We start from the raw sequence: 21,345 nt of genomic DNA, 5'->3' as shown, positions 1-21,345 counted from the left end.
CAGACAGTCCTGGCATGTGTTTTGAGTGCAATTTGACGTCAAGTTAGGACGTTCCCTTCTTATAAAGAGCCTCAACCCCAACCTTGTTATAGCTGAAATGGTTGGGTAATATTGTTTCGTGCAATGTCGGTTGTTGTTTTTTAGCTGTGCTTGATACAGTAAAAAAAAACACGAGACTTGTACATTGCACATTCAGCCCACTCACAGCCGAAGTACATCTTAAGACTTCTGCATTGTACTTTCAGTCCACTGTCATTGACAGTTGAAGACCTATAGCACTGCTGGTAGACAATTAAACCGCTTTAGGCGTATTATATTTTAACTTCTAAAACTTAAAATAACATGAATAAATTCTTTGCAAAATTAAATATAACTTTTAATACACAATATAGACGATTTAAGCTTGAGATGAAATGAAATAAGATTATATTTTAAACAAATCTAACTCACTATTAAAAAAATCGGACACTCTCTGTCTGGAGTACTTAACAGAGCGTACGACAGTTATTCTTATTATTCTTATTCTGCATTGAATCTGCATCATTCTATTAGACTAACATTAATAGATGCTCTCTCTCTCTCACTACAACTATAGCTTTTATATATATATATATATATTGTTATAAACCTGGTGGTGGCACAGATGGGGGTAGTGGTGTGTGTGTAATCAGCCGACGCAAATCGCCCCAGGCCAGCGCTAGACGAGCCTGGCGAGTTACGACAGTCGGCCGAGACGAGTGTTAACATGATGGTTCGGGAAGGATCGCCGTCGTGAACAGAGCTCAGGAGCGTCACGAGAGTTGTAGTCATCTTACCACCTAGAAACGTCGAGCGGCGTTCTGTCCGGTTCGAGAAGGCCAGTAGAGACCCTATATTAGAGCGGAGATGTCGCAGTCAAGACGGTTGAGAAAAAGGGGCTCAATACAGCACGGTTCACGACAGGGCTCAGAACATTGTCGACTACAGCACAGTTCAACGGTGTGATTCTGTACGGAGCATTACGACGGTTCAGTTCGGAGTACTGTCAAGTACAGTTGAGACGACTGGCGTCTTGATCTTGGTCTGCGATCGAGTCCGACACAACGAGCCTAGTGTGTGAAGTCAGTCCTGAACTGTTGAACCCAGTGCAAGCCCGGAACGAGACGGAGAGGCCAGTGCAAGAGTTGATACGGCGGTACGGTGTTATCGGAGAGATATTTGTACAGTGTCCGTGTTGTACAGTATTGGCTGTTATTTACTGACATTAAACTGTTACGTTACTTTGGAGCCCTGAGTTGTCAAGTTCTTTAAGTTGGTGGTGTATGGTGCAGTTTGCAGAGAGCCTGGATAGTGAGATTCGTAACAAGATATATATAGCGTTACTTTTATGCTTAAAGCAAACTGAGAGCGCTATGGTCCAATCTCATTTGTGGACCAGTGGGGGGAGGGGGTATCTAGGAGAAGGTTTATCCATGCTGCCTTAAGGCGCTCAGTAAACACAACTCAGCTCGAGTTGGGTGTCGAACTTCGATCCCCCTTCATAGGTAAGTCAAGCCAAGCCAAGTTTAAGCGTACTTAGCCTCTCGACCGCGCATCCCACTAACAATAAATACTCCCTTTCCATATCACCTAGGAACCCCCCCCCCTTCCATAACAACCATTTACACTAATTCACAGGAAAGCTCAATCTTAAGACTTGTACATTGCACTTTCAGCCCACTAACAGCAGTAGTGCATTGTAAATAAGACTTCAACATTACACTTTCAGCCCACTAACAGCAGTAGTGCATTGTAAATAAGACTTCAACATTACACTTTCAGCCCACTTACAGCAGTAGTGCATTGTAAATAAGACTTCAACATTACACTTTCAGCCCACTAACAGCAGTAGTGCATTGTAAATAAGACTTCAACATTGCACTTTCAGCCCACTAACAGCAGTAGTGCATTGTAAATAAGACTTCAACATTGCACTTTCAGCCCACTAACAGCAGTAGTGCATTGTAAATAAGACTTCAACATTACACTTTCAGCCCACTAACAGCAGTAGTGCATTGTAAATAAGACTTCAACATTGCACTTTCAGCCCACTAACAGCAGTAGTGCATTGTAAATAAGACTTCAACATTGCACTTTCAGCCCACTAACAGCAGTAGTGCATTGTAAATAAGACTTCAACATTGCACTTTCAGCCCACTAACAGCAGTAGTGCATTGTAAATAAGACTTGTACATTACACTTTCAGCCCACTAACAGCAGTAGTGCATTGTAAATAAGACTTCAACATTGCACCTTCAGCGTCATCATGCTCAACTAGTCTTAGATATAAAAATATTGCATAAACATTTACAAGTCTAGTCGAAAAAAAGCACAAGAAAAAAATTATAAAAAAAAAAAAAAAAGCTTATCCGTTGGAAGGAACCGCTTATTACTGCTTTCTGTCTGAAAATTACAGGGTTTATCTCCCTTTCTGCTATATAAACCAAGATTAGTTAATTTGTTGTTTGTTTCTTTTTTTCTCTCCCTTTGGACGTTTGTGGTATAAGCCATGTCGATACGTCATTCCCGGTGACAGCTTCTTCATAGAAATAAATTAGCTATATTTGAGGAACTTTTTGCGGCTTCTGTGTCTTAATCATTTCCAGCATGCTATTCATCTAGTGAGAGGAGCGGTGGCTGAGTAGGGTACCCGAGTTCGAATCCTGGTGAAGACTGAGAGTTTTACTTTCGGGACCTTTAGGGTGCCTCTGAGTCCACCCTAGCTCATATAGGTAACTGACATTAGCTAGGGAAATGTAAAGGCGGTTAGTCATTGAGCTGGCCACATGACACCTTCGTTAACCGAAACAGATGACGTCTACATCATCTGACCCATAAATCACAAATTCTGAAAGGGGAAACTTACTAGCTACTTCATTCGTCTAGTGATTCTAGTCAGACAAGCCAAACGGAACAGCGCGTCATTATGCACCGTTGGACAGAAGATTTGAGTAAAGCTGGTGGCCCTTAGATTGGGCACTGCCACTATTGGGCGCTGGTTAGGAACGAAAACTTCAGCTGGTGATTTTAGTTTACATTAAAAGATACTAGAGTTATCGAACTTTAGTGTGTGTTACACAAAATAAAAATGTTTCAGACAGCATTATCATATATGTATTTTTGTTTCTCTTTTGAATGTGATGCTGGTTCAAAACTAAATACTGGGAAAACCAATAAACTGGGTGTTGTTACCGGTCGTTGACTTGTAGCACCAAACTGCTGGTAGACAACCCGTGGCAGGCATAATATATCTTAACTAATAAAGCTTCGATGAACTTGAATAACTTCCTTTTGTGAAAAAACTAAATCACACTTTATTAATAATCTAGACAAAATAAACTTGTGATACCTGAAATAAATGTAGTAGACTTTAGAAATAATATCTTTTAACAAAATCTAACTCACTGCAATAACAGTCTCACGTTCTGGAGTCGTCTGTCCTAACTAAAGGCCTAATGACGACAATGCCACCTATCTTTCATCAATCACAACCAATCGCTAACCTCTTCTCACCGTCACCATAGAAGCACATACACACACACTCCATAACACTGGGTGGACTCAGGGGCGCCCAAAGAGCAAGAAATAAAAAACTTCCAGTTTTCACTCCTGTTCGGATGCCAAGCGCTTTTCCGCTCAGTCACCGCGCATACACACCAAAGATATTATACTATTTTTCGTAATTATTCAATTTTTGTTTAAAACTTCCAGGATAACTTTTTTTTTAGTCATTTTAACAATAGTTTGGATTTGGATTTTTCTATCTAGTTCTATTAGAATTATTTACACGTTTTATCTGAAAACAAAATTAAAGACTCTTTTCGGAAAGAAATAATGTGTGGTTGATTACAAATATTTTTGTCTAGTCTCTCTCTAGTATCTCTCTGGTCTTTCTCTCTCTCTCTTTTTTTTTATATCTCTTTTACAAACACACACACACGTACCAGCCACACACCATATGGACACAAACACACACTTTTTTTGTAGTTTAAGCTAATTTTAGATATACGAGTAGTTTAAGGGTTCTTTAACCCATTCGGTTATTATACCATTAATGGTTAACGCGACATTTAACGCAAATGTAGGCCTATATAAATATAACAATCCATTCCTTAGGGTTAGCAGAGTTAATAGAAATAATGACTGCTTCAAACGTGGAAGGGGTTAATGCAAACAGTGACTGCTTAACGCAAGGGATAGGCTGCTGATGTCGAAGGTGCCACTAATGCTTCCATGACTTGAGGTACACTGTTAATTAAAATGCTAATTAAAATAATTGAACAGACGCTAGTCAGCTCATTTCATGAGTTTCAAATTTAGTCTTGCTCGAGTGAAGTGGGTATCTAATAAGTTTAAGGCTTTGCGTACTTTATTATTACTGGTATTTCTATGTCAGGTAATCTGTTTTTGTTTTTATATTAATTAATTAATGTATAAATAAATAGATATAAATACATTAATATATGGAGCAGTGCAGTGTGTTCTACTCGATTTCAACCTTTGTCTCTTAAACTGATCATCTCTGTTATAATAAGGGTGTCTGTTGTTATAAATATCTTCCGCTTCTTTAGACCTGTTAAAGGCTACTATTTCTTCTATGTCTCAACCTCTGTTTAATTTTGTATCAAGGGGTGCCACTTTATACGCCCTTATTAATTTTACTATATCGACTACAGATTTCGGTTTTCTCTCTAGTAAGAATATTTTCAATTCATCCTGACTCTCATAAATAACTTTGTCTATTATAAGAAATGTTTTTAGTTCGTCAAAAGTCTTTTTTTTTAATTTTTGTTGATTCTGTCCAACTTTTCCTTCTCTATGTCTAACCTCTCTTTCTCCATAGTTAGCTTCTCTCTCTTTATTTTCTTCAACTATCCCATAGTCTGTTGGACCGTTGGGGCACCACACAAGATTTGTCAATCGTCTTTCTCCATTTCTGTCTTTTGCCTTGGATAGAACCTCTTTCAATGACAGGGAAGTGCATTCTTTTATGTTGTCTTCCCATCGCTTTCTCTGTGTGTTCTTTTTTCCTGGTACTGTTCCCTGAAGGAATGTCTTGTAATGGCTAGATTACAAGGTCTTCTTTTTCCTTATCCTTAGATAACTTCTCTTTCTCTCTTTCTTTTTCCTTGGCTAACTTCTTTTTCTCAGGAGCCAACTTTTTCCTTTCTATCAATCTTTCTTGTAAATACTTTCTCAGTTCTTATCCTAATAAGTTCAATAGTCTCCCTTCTTACTTCAAAGCCAGTATCTCAGCTTTATCCACCATGTGTGTACTTTTTTTTATGGAGTTATCTGACTTTAGCAATTAATTAGATTCAATTCCTATATACTTAATTAATGCTTGAAGCCAACAATGTACACATCTAATTGCAATGTACTGATATTATGCATTTACTGTCATTATGCATTATGATACAAATGTTTTTATACACTCGTGAATATTCTTCTTCCTGCTGGTATAGCTTTAGCTCTTAGTGTATATTCTCCGCCACTGATGTGTGTCTTTATTTTGTTAAATAATTAAGTGTGGAGGTTCTTAATTAATATCGTAAGCAGGCCTACGTAACGAAATTAAATATTTAACTTCATTGTACGTGTAGATCTATACTTCTTACTAGTTAGATATGCCACTTAAATAAGCGACTAGGCCTATTCTATTCTGACTTAGGCTATCTTATATATTATAGACGTTACTTCAAATAAGGAGATAATTACGTCTTATGCATTTCACATGTCAATCTAGTCATGCATTGTATCAATGACTTAAACTCTGCAAAGTCGTTGGTTTTCCTGGCTGATTTAGGCAACTCATCCCATTCCATTCTCTAATGGCTCTAGGTAAGAAGGAGCACTTGTCAAAATTTGTTCTAGCGTATGGAATAAGAAATAGGCCTGTATCTGCGTGTCTTTCTTTTTATTTGACCAGGCAACTTGATACATTTTTTAAAGAGCAATCTTTTTTACAACGTGAAGAACGTCTAGATCTGCTCGTAAAATTAGATTTATAAAATGCTCTTGAAATCTGTCAAGATGGCGAAATTGCATAAATTTTCATCATATTGAGAAGATGGCTGAGATTTTTTTTTTCAATCAAGAAATAACATCTGCCTTCAGTGCATTTCAAAGAACGTTTTATTTAATAAACCTTTCACAAAAATCTGGCAGCATGACACATTTGCACTTGATATATTAATTTTTATTTTTTTTTTAACAGTGCTGTATTGTTAGAATAGAATATTTTTTTTTAGTCTCAGCGATCTATAGCTAATAAGGCTTTATTCGAGTCTGAAGATTAATGAGGAGTGCAGTATATCACTTGGTTATACAGACCCATCTACGACCTACATATTTTGCCACCTTCATTGCACACATAAACGTTGTCCTCTGGTTGTTGCTTTAGGTTCTTTTTTCGCCGTCAACATTTGCAGTCCTCGGCAGCGGATTGTTTTTCTTCTCGTCTTGAATGTGTATCACGCGGCAATCATGAAGCCTTTGTAAGAAATCTCCAGCTGTCTCGTCAGGGATCCGCCTGCTGCCAGGTGCTATCTATAACTAAAGGTGTATATTAATAACTGGATTAGTGGGTTATATAAATTTATATGTAAAATGTCAAAATCTTAATTGGCCTGTTTACCCATTTAATCTAAAACGTTTATTGCAGTCTTTTAAAACGGTACTGTAACATTGGCATGACATTGGCCTACCATACAGTATGCAAAGATCCCTGAGGAAAAATTAGAAGCCAGTGACCCTAAGTCAGCTCACTGTCGGATCCATGGGGGGGGGGGGGGGCGGTAGGGGCGATCGCCCCCCACCAACTCGGCCGACCCCCCCCCCCGAAGGGGGGTCGGGCGAATTTTATTATAGAATTCACACAATTTGTATACGAATTTATTACTTATGTTAAAAATATATACTAATTATTAAATATCTATATGATTAAAACTTGTTTTTGATATTTTAACCGATCTTTATATTATGTCTTTCCCTGTAAGCCAATTGATGGGGGGTGGGGGGCGAATACCTCTACTGCCCTTCCCACCTAAACCTTTTGAGTAGGGGGGGGCGGTCCGTTTTTATGAAGAAATTATAGTTTATTAACAAAATTAGTTGAAATAATATATACATTTTATATTATGTCGCTCCCTTTCTGGTATTTTGGCCGATTCGGTGGGGTAAGGGGGAGGGCGATTGCATGTACTGCCCTCCCCACTCTAGCCCTCTGAGTGCTGGAGGGGGCGGTCCTATTTTTGTGGAGAATCATAGTTTGTGAACAAAATTACTTAAATATCTATATAATATAAACTACGTATTGATATGTCACCCATTGTATATTATGTCGTACCACACTCTAATCTCAAATGGTATCATTAGTAAATTTAAATGAAAAAGGGTTGTACCAGGTGGGAGGGGCGATACATGCAATCGCATTTCCCCCATCGGACAAATCAATACTTTTTCTTTTTGTATTATAGTTAAGAAATTACAAAATTTAAAAAATCTGTCACTAATATAATTTATATATACTATAAATTAAATTCTTATATCGAGTCGCCCCACCCCTATTCTTTAATACTAAATGCAATCTTTAGCAGAAATTATTAAAGGAGCGAGGATTAATTGTTTTCACTCTACCGCCCCTCCCATTTCCAGACAGAGTTTTTGTAATTTCAAATGAATTTATCATAATTATTGTAAGAAAGACTTTGCATTGGAAAAAATAGAATTCAAACGAAATTTTTCAGTAAAAGATTCATGATTGAGATGAGTTCTAAACTCAAATAATATCTTCTTAGTCGCATTTTCCCAACCTTTACTCAATCTGATATTTTTCTAGTTAAATAAATTTGGGACTATAACTCACAATTTATACTTACATTTTCTTGAATACTATTTATCGAATAATTTTTTTTTCGGCGGCGATCCTCAAAGCCAAAATCTAAATATGTGGGGTATCTTATCTTTTCAAGGAACAAATCGGTTTTATTTGCAAAGTATTTAGGACCTATAAATTCATATTAGAATATTTTTCAAGTACAACATTATTCAAAAGGTCCTTTTTTAATAGTAGGAATAGTGAGCTTTAGGTCAGGAGAATGCGTTTCTGCAGTGAAGAATGCAAGAAAACGCTTTTGGCGTCGGGGCTTCGCTCCGAACTCCTTTACTGAATAAAGAGCTGTAGATGTCAGGAGAATGCGTTTCTGCAGTGAAAAAAGCAAGAAAACGCTTTTGGCGTCGGGGCTTCGCCCCGAACCCCATAAGAGAACCTTATAGCGCTGCCCCAGTTGTTGTTTTTTTCGACGAAGGTTGAGAAATGCTGCTTTTTTTATTCTCATATATATATGTGGGGGGGGGGATGTGTGGTGTGTGTGTTGTACGCATGGGGTTAAGGTTTACTTGGCGTTAGGGTTAGGGTTTGGAAAAAAATCGCCCCCCCCCCCCCCCCAAGTTCTGGATCCGCTAATGACAGCTTGCATACTTCTTATAAAATTGTGTATCCTCCTGAAGTAATTGTGAATCTCTGCCAGCACCTTCATTTCTCTTTATACTTGTTGATTTAAAATTAAGATTTTTTTTTTGGGGGGGGGGGGAGAAAGACCTACTACAGCACATTTATCTTTTAAAAGTAAATAGTAATCTAGTAACAGGCTGTCTGTAAGGCTGGATCCAGACCAGGTTCCATAAAAGTTTTCTCTCTCCTTTGTCTTTCTAATGAAAAACACTGCATCAACAATGACCTACATTTTCTCCCTCATTTTGTTAGGCACCTAAGGACCTCTCACCTGCACAGGTCACTGATCCTTGCAATACCCTCAATCTCACCTTCACAGGTAAGTGCTCATTACAATAACATCAGTCTGCCCATTTCGATACCATTAATCAATCTATCTCTTTTAACAAGTAGTCAATACAATGAAAAAAAAACAACAGCTCATTTTTAAATAAAGTATGTTTTTAATTTTTTTCCAAATTATACAAGCACCCCATAATAAATAAAAAACAAAATAAATGAACATTGACATTATTGATATATATGTTTTTCTCATATAATAAATACAAATTTATATTTACATTATTGTTATAACTGTGGAAGGAACTTAGAGACAGTTGTGAAGAATTAGAAAATACTGTAAGTTTGTTTTTTTTTTATTTTATCTGCAGGGACAGAATCTTTCATGCTTTACCCCCTCATTCTCAATTTTAAAGCAAATTGAAAAGAAAATAATTCTTTTTAGTAGTCAGTTGAAAGATATAAATTGTATACACCTACAACTGTAGATGCCAACCATTTATCAAGTTATTACCTTTGACTTTCTAATTGTGCAGGTGGACATTAGATATACTTTATAACTTATCTTATAAGATAAATCAATGGAAAAAAAAAGGTAACACTATCTCACAATATTTGTTTTTTCATTTAATTTTGTTTGCAAAGAAAGTTTATCCAACCCAAATGCTTAATTTTTCTCATATGTGAAACAAATGTTTGTTTTTTTCTCTTCTTTATCAAGAAAAAAAAATTACAGTGATACAATGATATTATGCTTCCTTTACAATGAAAATTATTTTTTTTAACTACTATAAAATAACATTTACAAATGTATCCACACCTATATTGGAACAAAACAATAGTAAAAAAAAAAAAAAAATTTCCAAAGAAGCACAACATGGAATTTAATAATACATTATCAAGAATGTGTATCTGTTATAAGCCCCCCAATAACTAATCCAGTAAAAATGTGTTTCTTACATCAGATTATTTTGTATGTTGTATTTGAAATCTAATTATAAATCAGAAGCAGACACAGCAATTATTTCAAGAATGAATGCAGTGAATAAACTTTTAAAGTCAACCCATATACTCAATAAGTTAATAACTTGCAAGTTCTTTTACTTTGAATTTTTGTTTCCTCTTTAGGTCCCAAGGTCGGAACTTAACTTTTTTTTTTTACTCTAAACCTTTAAATGATTAAGCTCATATGTAAACTAAAAAACTAAATGAATGAAGGAAAGTAACTGCTCAAGAACATCTGCAGAACAAGAACACAAACATCTTGAACATGTTGCAAATCAGAAAATGATCAAAACAAAATGTAGACTAATAGATTAAAAGCATGCAGAAGGAAATGGGAAATTCTACCTTGGCAGTGGACCCAAAGGCAGGCAAAACAAAATTGTATCAAACATATAAAAGCTTACCACAAAATCTGTAAGTTAACAAATATAGAAAGAAAGCCTCAGAATGTTGCAGCCACATGTCAAAATACATTCAGAATTTCTCCATTGAGATGGATGGAAATATATTAATTTAAAGGAATAAAATCATATTTACAGACATTTTCTTTTTCAGTAATCACTAGTTTGTCTTTCAGATATTTGAATCGCATGAATTCAATAATTTCTTGGCTAGTTCAGGCAACCCAGTCTATACTTAATGCATCAGAAAAGATCAACATGGGGGCCCACATGGTAGTAACAATAATATGACAATCATAATTTATAAACATTAGATAGACATGCTTCTGAGTAAACATTCATGAATAGTTCAATGTGTTGTTACAATTAAAAGTGTCCTATCATCATCAGAATGCTACTCAAGTGTCCAATATGGGAAAGGACTTAGTGGGAGACTAAAACATAAAAACTTGTTTGATCTATTCAACACAACCTCAATTAAAGTATGCATGCAGTAATAAGGGAATGTAAACAATTGTATAACACCTTGTCAAACCTTATAATATCCCTGCAATCAAAAATCATTTTAACAATCTTCTTTACATTGAGCTTTTCAAAATGTATCAATTGTAGTTGTAGACTTGACAAGTTATTCCTGAAAGAGTTACGTATTGAGTTGCTGGCTATTTTTGTTAATGTTCTGTACACTGCTGCATCAAGGGAAACATTTAATAGAACTATTCAAACACTTTTAATATCACAAACACATAATCATATAACAAATACAAGGTGTAATAGACACAAATTTTTTTAAACAATTGTGAATAAAAAGTAACATAATAATGTGAACATAATATTTAGGTTTGTATATATAACATGTTAGTTGCAAGGTTTATATTAAGAAGTTACTTTCATTAGTTTTAAAAGCAATAAAAGTGTAAATGGAGATGAATAAAGTGATTATTAACAAGCTGGTTAAATGGAATGAACAAGTCTGTATGTGGAACATTCGAACTAACAATTATATAGGTCATGTACGCAAAAGCAACCAGATAATAGGCTACACCAGATGCTTGTCAGGACAGAAATAAATAAAAACCACTGTGAGCTCAAATTACCTTGCACTCAAGTAATTAAATTAATACTGATCTTCTTTTTGTAAATTACTTTGCTTTCTCTAACATTAAACATATTTCACAGTCTAAGAAAAAAATTATTTTTTTTAAAAAACAAAACCTGATTTTGTTGTTGGGTGACAGACTCCATGAGCAGTTGTAAATTTAGATTCTAAACTGGGAAACCTTTTCCCTGAAGTCTATTTTTAGCCAGCCTGAACAAAGTCACAAACAAATCCAACCAATAGGGTTCAAGTTCAAACTCGTACTGGGGTGAGATGGAGGCTGGGTGAAGTCCAGGGATCTTGGTGTCTGTAAGGCTGCTCGAACTTGGGACTGTGGCAACGATGTGGCCTGGCATGGTCAAGTCTTGCTCCTCAGACTGTGTCTTGAGATCCAAATGTTCTAGTGTGACATGGGGACCATCTGTGGGCAGGTCTGAGATTTTCTGGGTGTCAATGAAGGCAGCCACCCTATCCTTGGTAGATGTTCGAGTCTGCTGATAAAAAAAAAGCATACAAAATAATAGATAAAATGTATCTGTTCCCTCTTCCATTTTAGTTCAACTTGTGTTGCTTAGTCACAGACTTTGCACATGATGCTGCAGTTGAAAATATCCTATGATGGGCAGTGTCGGTGCGTAGGTTATTGCATTCTAGCATCTCCAATGTTTATTAAGTGCACAATTTTTGAATGCACTTTCTTGGTTGCTTGGCTTGTAAGCTTATGGAGTGATTTTGTTATTATGCTGGTGTAACGTTGTGTGTTTGAGATTCTTCTGTGTTCCCCTGTTTAGGGTTAGTATTTAAGGCATTACTGCAGTTGTTTCGCTGCCTTAGTGTTTTGGGACTAGAACTTTCAATTTGTCTTTTCTTACAGGGAGTTAGTTATGGGATTATCAAGATTTACATTGGAGTTTATTATCGGCAGTGGGCCAGTGTTGAACGTACTATTGTTTGGCGTTGTGTGATAGCAAGGTGCAGAATTATTGTTTAATTACTATAACCACAATATTCAAATATTTTAGAGTCAATGTCATTATTCCATCAGTTGTCATTATTACTTATATTCATGTCATTAAACAATTAACAGTGAGTCAATTATTTATTGTGAGCATGAAGGTGCCTGTTGAATGTCAGGGGTCCGGGCAAACGAGCTAAGGCTTTAACACAACCCTGACAATGGGCAGGACATGTCTGTATATCTGATAAGTTGACTTCCTAAACAACTATTTAAGAAAGTTGGAAAGGAAGGGGTTTTCAAGGCCTAATAAGAAATAAAATTATATCATCTAAAGCTGTATAAAGGAATACAGAATCAACACTTATGTCTAGGAGAAGCCTCTAATGGAGTAGAGCCCTAATGTGGGTGTCTGTGACTATAAGTCAAAGAGAACAGTCAACATAAAGGAAAAGACAAGCAGGAAAACATGATGCTAATGCAGACAAAATAGCTAGAAGCCCATCCTACAGATAGACTAATTGTAATCCACTTTTCTAAGCAAAGATCAGGGCTAGCAAAGACATTCCTTCAGTGAACAGTACCAGGAAAAAAAAAGGCAAAGAAAGTTATTGGAAGGCAACATAAAAGAATGGATGGGCCTGTCAATGAAAGAGATTCTATCCAAGGCAAAAGACAGAAGAATGGAGAAAGACAGTCGACAAATCATGTGTGGTGTCCATACAATACAAAAGACTAAGGGATAAGGGAAAGTGACAGCAAAGATCAGACTAAACAGTCATCTTCCTGTTCATATGAAATGCAATAGTGCATATTTTTTTACCACAAGGAATGAGGTTCTGAATAGGTTCTGACATGATAATGTTAGCTTAAATTTATTTTTTTCTTGTTAAATAATTTCCAAGTGTACATTCTTTACATTATCTGACTGTTTAATTTCATTCAGATTTACTACAATGTTCGGAAGTTAACATGCATAAATGCCAAATATTTGAACTTGTGTGCTTATTAAGTAATTTTAATATGACCAAATTTTCAAACGCTGGTTTAAAGTGCCAAAATGCTATTACGACCAGTTACCAAATCAAACCAGCCATTTATTCAGACAGAATTCTTAAGTACTAACATATTTTTGTAACACTAAAAATGTTCATATAATAATAATAATGTCCCAATGTGGTGCATGCAAATATCCAGACTTTATTTAAAAAACTGGCGTTTTGAGGTTGTTAAAATCAAAAAGTCTATCTTGGATACTGTACTTAAGTATTTATTATATAATATCAAATTGAAATCCTATTTTGTTTTGTGACATAAAACTTGTTTGATCCTCACCTCCAAAGCTGAACTTCTATAGACCTGGTCCACCCACTGCAACACCAGCCGACCACCAGACTCCACAAAATCCACCTTGCAGTCCAACTCTGAAATGGATAGCGCCTGCAGCTGGGCATCCTCGTCGCAGTTCACCACCACAAGAACATCAGGGGTCAGAAGCAGCACAACCTTCACCTCTGCTTCCATGAGATCAAAAGTCACAGCAGGAGCGACCAAAAGAAGCTCTGGAGTTGGAAGCTGTGAAAAGTTTTTCCTGAAAAAGAAATAAAAATATTCACACAAAAAATGGACATTTGTTAGGTGCTCCCAAGCTGTGTCTTATACAGATAAGTCAAAAAGGGGTAACACTCAAATAACACAGGTGAAACATCTTCTCCCCTTCCTATGACATGATTAAGTATTTGGCGCAAAAAGTTATTTATTTCATAGAAAGGGAAAGTTTTGCTTAGAGAATATTATTAGTGAATATTAAAAACAAGACGAGGATTTTAGGAAGGATAGCGAGAGTAAACACAGAAGACTTTCAGCAGCCCAATTAGGAATTTGGAGCAAAAAGTTATTTGTTTCATAAATTGGGAAAGTTTTGACAATGACAAGATGAATTAAAAAATACGACTAGGGTTTAGGAAATAAAAACAGAAAACTTTTGAAAGCCCTAGAGTAAGGTTGGTTTTAGCAACTGAAGTAGATATTCAATGGTTCCCCTCATTAAGTATTAAAATTCTTGTTCGACATCCTTTACCAGCATCGACTATCTTATATTGTTGACCTTTCACCTGTGTTATTTGATTTCATTATTTGAGCCACTTACACCAAATATTTAAAAGGCCCATCAGGTAAGTCTAGTCTTTTTCTGACATTTGGCTTCTCTAGTCTTGTTGGCAACTGGCCAAGTCCAGTACCATGAAGTATACCTAAAATGAAAGAAATATTTTTATTTTAAATCAGAAGGAAAGTTTGTTTACAGATAATGAGAAACACAAAACGGCTACTAAAGTGCTATTACTATTTCATGAAACATGGTTTTCAAAAAACAATGCTAAAATTTCACATGACTCTAATTGTTGACTGACTGATTTCATAAACAGAACTCATGCCTTGCATTTCTGGTAGACCTGGAGGTCTTTAATTGGACACTGTATTACAATTTTTGATATAAAAATTTGGATATTCTTTATCTAGATATTTTGTTTTAACTACTTTAAAGACTAGGGGGGTGCAATGGCTGAGTTGGTAAGTGCTTGGCTTTCAAACCTAGGGTCCTGAGTTCAAATCTCTGTAAGGATTGGGATTTTGAATTTCTGGATTATTTAGCCCTGCCTTGAGTCTACCCAACTCTAATGGGTACCTGACTTTAGTTGGGGAAAGTAAAGGCGAATGGTCATTATGCTGGCCACTTTGTCTTTCACTTGATTATCCTACACACCCTTCCTCAAGAGTGACATTTTATTTGACTATATAGCTTCCTCCATCCAACACCAAATAATCCTGGAGCTTTCTGGGCATGATGTCTCACCCCCCTTAACCCTTTTTGTTTTTCGCTTCTATCTTTGCATGTCCATTTTAACTGAGACCAGGAAAACAAATACAAACAAGCAAAAGAAAAAAGAATACTTTTTAAAAAACAAAGCTTATCAAATAGGGAAGAACTGCTAATTACTGACATTTATATCAAGATGGCAGGGTTTAGATCCTTTCTGGTATATAAAACAAAAATATAATAATTTGATTATTATTAATTGATTATTTAATTGGTTAATTTTTGTATTTTCATCAACTATGAATATTTATGCAAAATTTCAACTTGATCCGAAGTGGGAAAAAAATGTGAGAAAACGTATAAGGGGATTTAATTCATATATACATCCACATCTCTCATTAAGTAGCATTTATTCCACTTATTTTGAAATCAAACAAAATAATTAATCACCAATAATTAATTGACTAATTGGTTAATTTTTTTATTGATTCGTTTTTTGTCAGGTACAATGAATAATTGTGCAAACTTTTAACTGGATCCAAGAATGGGAAGTGGGAGAAAAAACATAAAAAAACATGTTCAAACTTTTTACCAGACAGACAGAGCGAGTTAATATAAGCTTTGTAAAAATAATGACAATTACTGGAAAAAAATTTAACTACACAAAAATTAATAGGAAAAAAAGGTTTTGGAAATTTTTTTTGAGTACTCTTGATCATAAAAGGTAATTTACATAATTTGTAAGTACACTTACCCTGACCAGTCTGAGAGACAAACTCTGCCGCCCCTCCGATAGGTTTAGTAAACACCCCCACCAAGCCCTTGCTCATGCCTGCCACAAAGCCAGTAGCGGCTGATGATGCTGATGATCTCCTATCATCAGGAGATCCAGTGGAAAGAAGAGTCTGAATGGGTTGGTCAGCCAGGCCAGCCACAGCACCTGGTTTGAAAATTAAACTGCTTTCATACATCTTCTTCAATAGAACATGTTCTCCACACAATCATTATATAAGGCAGTTGAAGTTAACTAATTTCAGAATGTGAGTGATAATTTATAAAATCATTTGGACACATTTTTGTACATTTTCTTAATGCCTATTTTTTATTTTTACAAAAATGTTATTGGAATTTTCTAAAAAGTTAGATCTACATGATTAATGGTTATTCAAGCTATGACAATCATCTTGCCATGGAAAGTCTACTATATTATTAGAGAAGTGAAACATCTCCTAAATCAAAATTCATGAAATTATACATAGAAAAGTTGTTCTCCAAGGTTTGAATTTCTCTGAAGATTTATCCATTTAACCAAATCAAGAAATCTCTAAATAGGAATCTTAATAGGAATTTAAAGAATTTTTATCTTAAAATGGACTGTCCTCTGATCCAAACATTAAAAAAAAAAAAGAAATATATTCAAGCTGACATGGCTGCCTGGTTGTGTGGTTTTTACACTGGACTGTTGTTTGGATTTATTGATGGTCCCGGGTTCAAATCCTGCCTGCTCTCAACCCCATCATCCTACAGGAGGTTTGAACTAGGAAGTAAATTATTTTCAACTCTGAAGGAACATCCGAAACATATAAAACATTTTACAAACAAACAAACATTATTTTGTGAAAGTGGATAAGCCCTTCATCACACACCCAGTAGGCTAAGTCCAAAACCAGTCAGCCCTTGCTTAAGTCCATCTGATACCCCCACTGGCCTGTTCCTACGGTTCTCTTCCTGCCTTGCCAGATGAGACGTGTCAAAGGAGAGGCGATCCATGTTCCTGGAAACACTGGAGGCAAAGTTGGTCACAGATGTAATCATACCTGGAAGAAAGTTAACAAACATGATATATTATATGTTAGCATGTTAGATAGATGGGGTGCCAAATAGGATTATCTTAGCCTCTGTTATCTAATTTGAAATATGTTCATTTTCATCATCTATGTTATAGATATTTATTCCCAAAAGAGAAAAGAGACCATTGTTTCCTAATGTCCAAACTTTCTACAAATACTGGTAACTCAAAAAAGACCATGAGCTACCCCAACTAACTGCACAGCAAATAATAAATAATAGTCTACAAAGCATTACGCAATTAATTCTTTTGATTGTTTTACTTACTAATATTAACAAAATGTAAAAGACAGTTAGAGAGACAGACAGACAGATATTACTATTTTGAAATTTGCTCTTCAGCAAATTTAATTGAAGAAAAAAATTTCCATAAACATGTTTAACTTAAAAGTTAAAAAATTAGAAAGTGAATTTGACAATAAAGTGCTTTAAAAAATCATGAGTTAGTGACATAGTTTCTGATGAAAAAAAAAAAGTTTGTTTAGCACCTGTAAACAAGAAAAAAAAATTTTAAACTGAAATTGAAAAGAATTTTTTTTTTAACCAAAATTATTAATTTACCAGCAGAGACATTTCTGACCAGGCTTCCTATCCCTCTGGATAGTCCAGTCAAGAAAGCCCCAGGTCCACGAGTCAGGCCGGAGTAAGGCAGAGTCACTAAGTCTGAGACACCAGTTCCTATACTTCTGACCAGTCCAGTTGGGTTGCCCAGTATCTCTAGTGAACCAACCACAATACCTGAATACAAAAAAACAAAACTAATGTATGTCCAAGCAAAACAAATAAAAAATAAAACAGAAGCATATGCTAAAGGAAATATTTAAAAAATGAAGAGCTCCTATTTGTAAACACGGTAATGTCTTAAAGAGTAACTTATTAAACACAGCAAAGTTTTCAAGAACATTTTTGTTTCATCATTTAATGTAAAATAAATTGACAGCTGTCTCATCCCAAAACCTTTTGACAAGTTACCTTCCTTTCTGATACAAATATTGTTTGTTCAAGTATTCCCAAACTAGATAGATATGAAGTACACTGACAGTACTAGCATGAGATACACTATCTTAAAGCTTTGAAAACACATTCAATCAAACAAAAATACAAATCTATATTGAAATTGGTTTTCATTCATATTTTTAGCACAATTTTTAACATTATTTTTCAGTTCTGGAATGAAATAAGAGTATTTTAAAATTGCACTTTTCTTCCAGAATGTCATAAGATACAAATTAAACTACAATGGTCTTCATCAGGAAATAACTTAAGTAAAAGAAATGAACTTCATACCTTTTTCTTCTCATCTGGACTCCCCCCCCCACCCCCACCCCAAAGGAAAAGGCACATGAAAACTCATAATCTTCAGCAGGACAAAGTCCAAGAAAGGCTTAGTCCAAGGGCATTAACTGGTCCAATTTTGAGATTGTTCAGTCATGCTTGAGAAAATGCTAGAGTGAAATGTATTTATTTACAAACTCTTTCTCAATTGAAACTATTTCAAAGGTGATTATTTGATTATTATTACCATGACCAAGTCTTAGAAATACACATTTTTGTGTTACAACATATACTTGTTTAAGGGAGGTAATTAGACTAACCTGCTCTAAATGTAGCAGTAACAGCAGAAACACAGAGCATAGTTAAAGCATGTAATATTTAAATCTAACAAGACATACACATTTTATATTAGAACATAATACTTTTTTTAAGATAGGTAATTAGACTAACCTGCTCTAAATATAGCTGCAGAAGCATAGTGCATAGTTAAAACATGGCTAAGTCTAGGCAAGGTGGAGTACACATTGGATCTCTCAAACTTCCCAACATTCAGTGGAGTGTGGTCAGAGGCTAAAAATAACTTTAAGGAGGCGTGCACGCTGAGAAGCATTTTGATAGGCTGAAGTGTCAGTTGCTTGATTCTGATTGGATGGCACAATGTGTAGCTGTTGAGTCTGACAACATTGGGGAGCTTCCTGTGTAAGGCTTTCTGAGAGAGAGCTTCTCTAAAAGAACCTCCTAGTTTACTAGGAGCAAAGTTCTCTAGCTCTTCAACTAGCCGATACACAAAAGTGTCATCTATATACAAGGAGAAAGGTTTCATAAGAATGTCTACAGACTCAATCACAGACTGCTTCCACGTTGAATCAGAAAATGTCACAAGCTGGAACTGTAAAAATGAATCACATTTCAACAAGGCATGCAACTCCTGCATAGACCTGACTTCACCCATGTCCAAGGGTTCTGAGCTTTTCACCTCCGAGTCCTTTTGTTTCTGGGGAAGGAATGTCACTGGAAAGTCATATGCCCCAGCTCCATATTGCTGGTTGTCCATTTGAAGTGAACCAGCACTAGCGATGTAGCTTGTCTTAGTGCCACTGTCATCAAAGTTTATGGCATCAGAGTAGCAGGCAAAGAAAAAGTCATTTAAATGCAGGCACATAAGTTCTGAGAGTGAGTCCTCATTCAGCTCATCTTGAATGACGAGTGTTAGGGATCTGCAGAGAAGGCCCAGGCTGAGGCTAATTTGAGGACCTTTGTGCATATTGCACTTTTCAGAAAATTTTTTGAATGTATAGAGATTTGAAAGTTTAAACATAGATGGAGCATCTTTTGAAAGTTCTGTAGCCATGGAGGTCACTTCAACAGAATAAGTTCCTCCTGTCTTTTTCATCTTGCTTGGCTTTGACTTAGGTTGTTGCACATCACTTTGGTCTTTGATTCGACTTCTAATTTCTTTGGCAGTGATCTCTGCCTTACTGACCGGTCGCACAATCAGATGGGTGACCATTCCAATGTGCTGGATCATGACCTTTAGATCACAGAATCCAGGAAGGCGGACAAAAGCATCCATATTGCCAGTTATTTGCGTAGCACTGCTCCAATCAGAAGGACCTGAAGAAATTAACATAGTATAAAGAAGTTACCAGAAACTCTCAAACACACTGAAAAAAGTCTTCAATCATTCACACTCAATCATGCGGAAACCTATATGGCTTTGAGATTTTCTTAGAGACACACAAGCTTAAGGAAATGACCAAATGGTTCTTTATATGTTTAAAACCCAGGAAAACCTACAACTTTTAGCAATCACACTACAACACTCAACATTACATAATTTAATCATACATATAAATGCTTAGATACAATACATATTTGTACATCATTGACAGTAAAACTTCAAAATCTAAATCCATAGGTCTACAAATATTTGTCTGACATAATATGATAACATTCATCACTAAAGAAGTTGTAGTATAAATGTACTTCCAATGAGCTATAAGTATAGCTTTGTGAGTAGGGGATTAAACAAGAAAGAAGTTTCAATACATAACAAAAACTTAAAATTATTTTTTTTAAATAACTTCAAAATTATATATGATTTCTGAATCAACAACCTTAACTAAGAATAACATTTTAAAATACCAATGGTAGGTAATCCATGCAGATGAACATCGATGGCTCTAAAGTGAAGTTTTGGGATAACAATAGACTCCCTTGTCAAGAAGTCAGAGTTGACAACAGGTGGTGTATAGTGAGCCCATCCTCCTGGGGGCAGCCAGGGGAGATCACTGACTAGCTCAACCTGCTCTTGAATAACTGCCCCTGGGTAATAAACAACCAACAAAATACATTTAATGAAAATGTACTGCAAAAGATTTATTCTTAACTTATTGTCATATTTTTTACATTTCCTGCATTCAGCTAGAATTAGCCTTATCCTAAGGGATAAAATGATTCATCTAGAAAATAATATTTAACAATATAAAAATACAATATGATAATTATTATGAAGAATTTTCTTCCCAATATTTCTCATTTTTGTGTATTTTATTTCAAAATATGAAAGATGGATACAAGTCGAGGAGAGGAACTAAAGACACCAAGCTTCAAGAGACATGTATTTTACCATTTCCAATAAGTTTGTCACACATCTGTCCGAACTCTAGGCCAAATGGACACAAGTTCTCAACTACACATGCTGGACTGTGGTCATTGTTAACAACCACATAGGTGACACCATTCACCAGTTGGGTGACCACACACACAGCATGGGTGACAGGGGTCCATTCCTCTGCACCACTCTGGTCTGGGTGTCTATAGACATCTGGAATGCTGGTAGTGGCCTTGTGACCATCCTTGGAAGAAACCAACCTCACCGGAGAGCTCCAAACCCAAGGTTTTGAAGAACTGTAAATTAAATAGATGGCACAAACGTTTTTTAAAAAATACTTTTATTAATTAATAACTAACATTGATAATAAGATTATCAAAGCTTTATGTCGATAAAAAACATCAATTTCCAGATACGCTGCACAATAAGTTATCATAACACATTATTGATTGAAGTCTCTATATTCAAAATCCTTGATAATTCATGACTGCCTCAAAAACTTAACTATTTGTTTATAG

The 21,345-nt window shown here is 35.6% G+C and overlaps 1 protein-coding gene across 3 annotated transcripts in view; it reads right to left on the bottom strand.

The window, feature by feature from the left end:
* Window positions 1–8,956: 8,956 nt before the first annotated feature.
* The window catches only part of LOC106052085 (intermembrane lipid transfer protein VPS13B-like), a 66,596-nt gene continuing 54,207 nt past the window's right edge, over window positions 8,957–21,345 (bottom strand). For 2 of the 3 annotated variants that reach the window (XM_056015226.1, XM_056015228.1), the window contains 9 exons: window positions 20,843–21,123; window positions 20,359–20,538; window positions 18,664–19,827; window positions 17,500–17,676; window positions 16,737–16,907; window positions 15,845–16,030; window positions 14,422–14,524; window positions 13,608–13,863; window positions 8,957–11,811 (listed from right to left, as the gene is read on the bottom strand). In XM_056015226.1, coding sequence (XP_055871201.1) covers window positions 11,485–11,811; window positions 13,608–13,863; window positions 14,422–14,524; window positions 15,845–16,030; window positions 16,737–16,907; window positions 17,500–17,676; window positions 18,664–19,827; window positions 20,359–20,538; window positions 20,843–21,123 — 2,845 coding nt within the window. In that variant the 3' untranslated portion in view covers window positions 8,957–11,484. The remainder of the gene's footprint in view (window positions 11,812–13,607; window positions 13,864–14,421; window positions 14,525–15,844; window positions 16,031–16,736; window positions 16,908–17,499; window positions 17,677–18,663; window positions 19,828–20,358; window positions 20,539–20,842; window positions 21,124–21,345) is intronic. The other variant, XM_056015227.1, reaches the window with a different exon arrangement.

This window comes from Biomphalaria glabrata, chromosome 17 (genome assembly GCF_947242115.1).
Source record: "Biomphalaria glabrata chromosome 17, xgBioGlab47.1, whole genome shotgun sequence".
Lineage (NCBI taxonomy): Eukaryota > Metazoa > Mollusca > Gastropoda > Planorbidae > Biomphalaria > Biomphalaria glabrata.
This window is presented reverse-complemented; position numbering and strand designations above follow the sequence as displayed.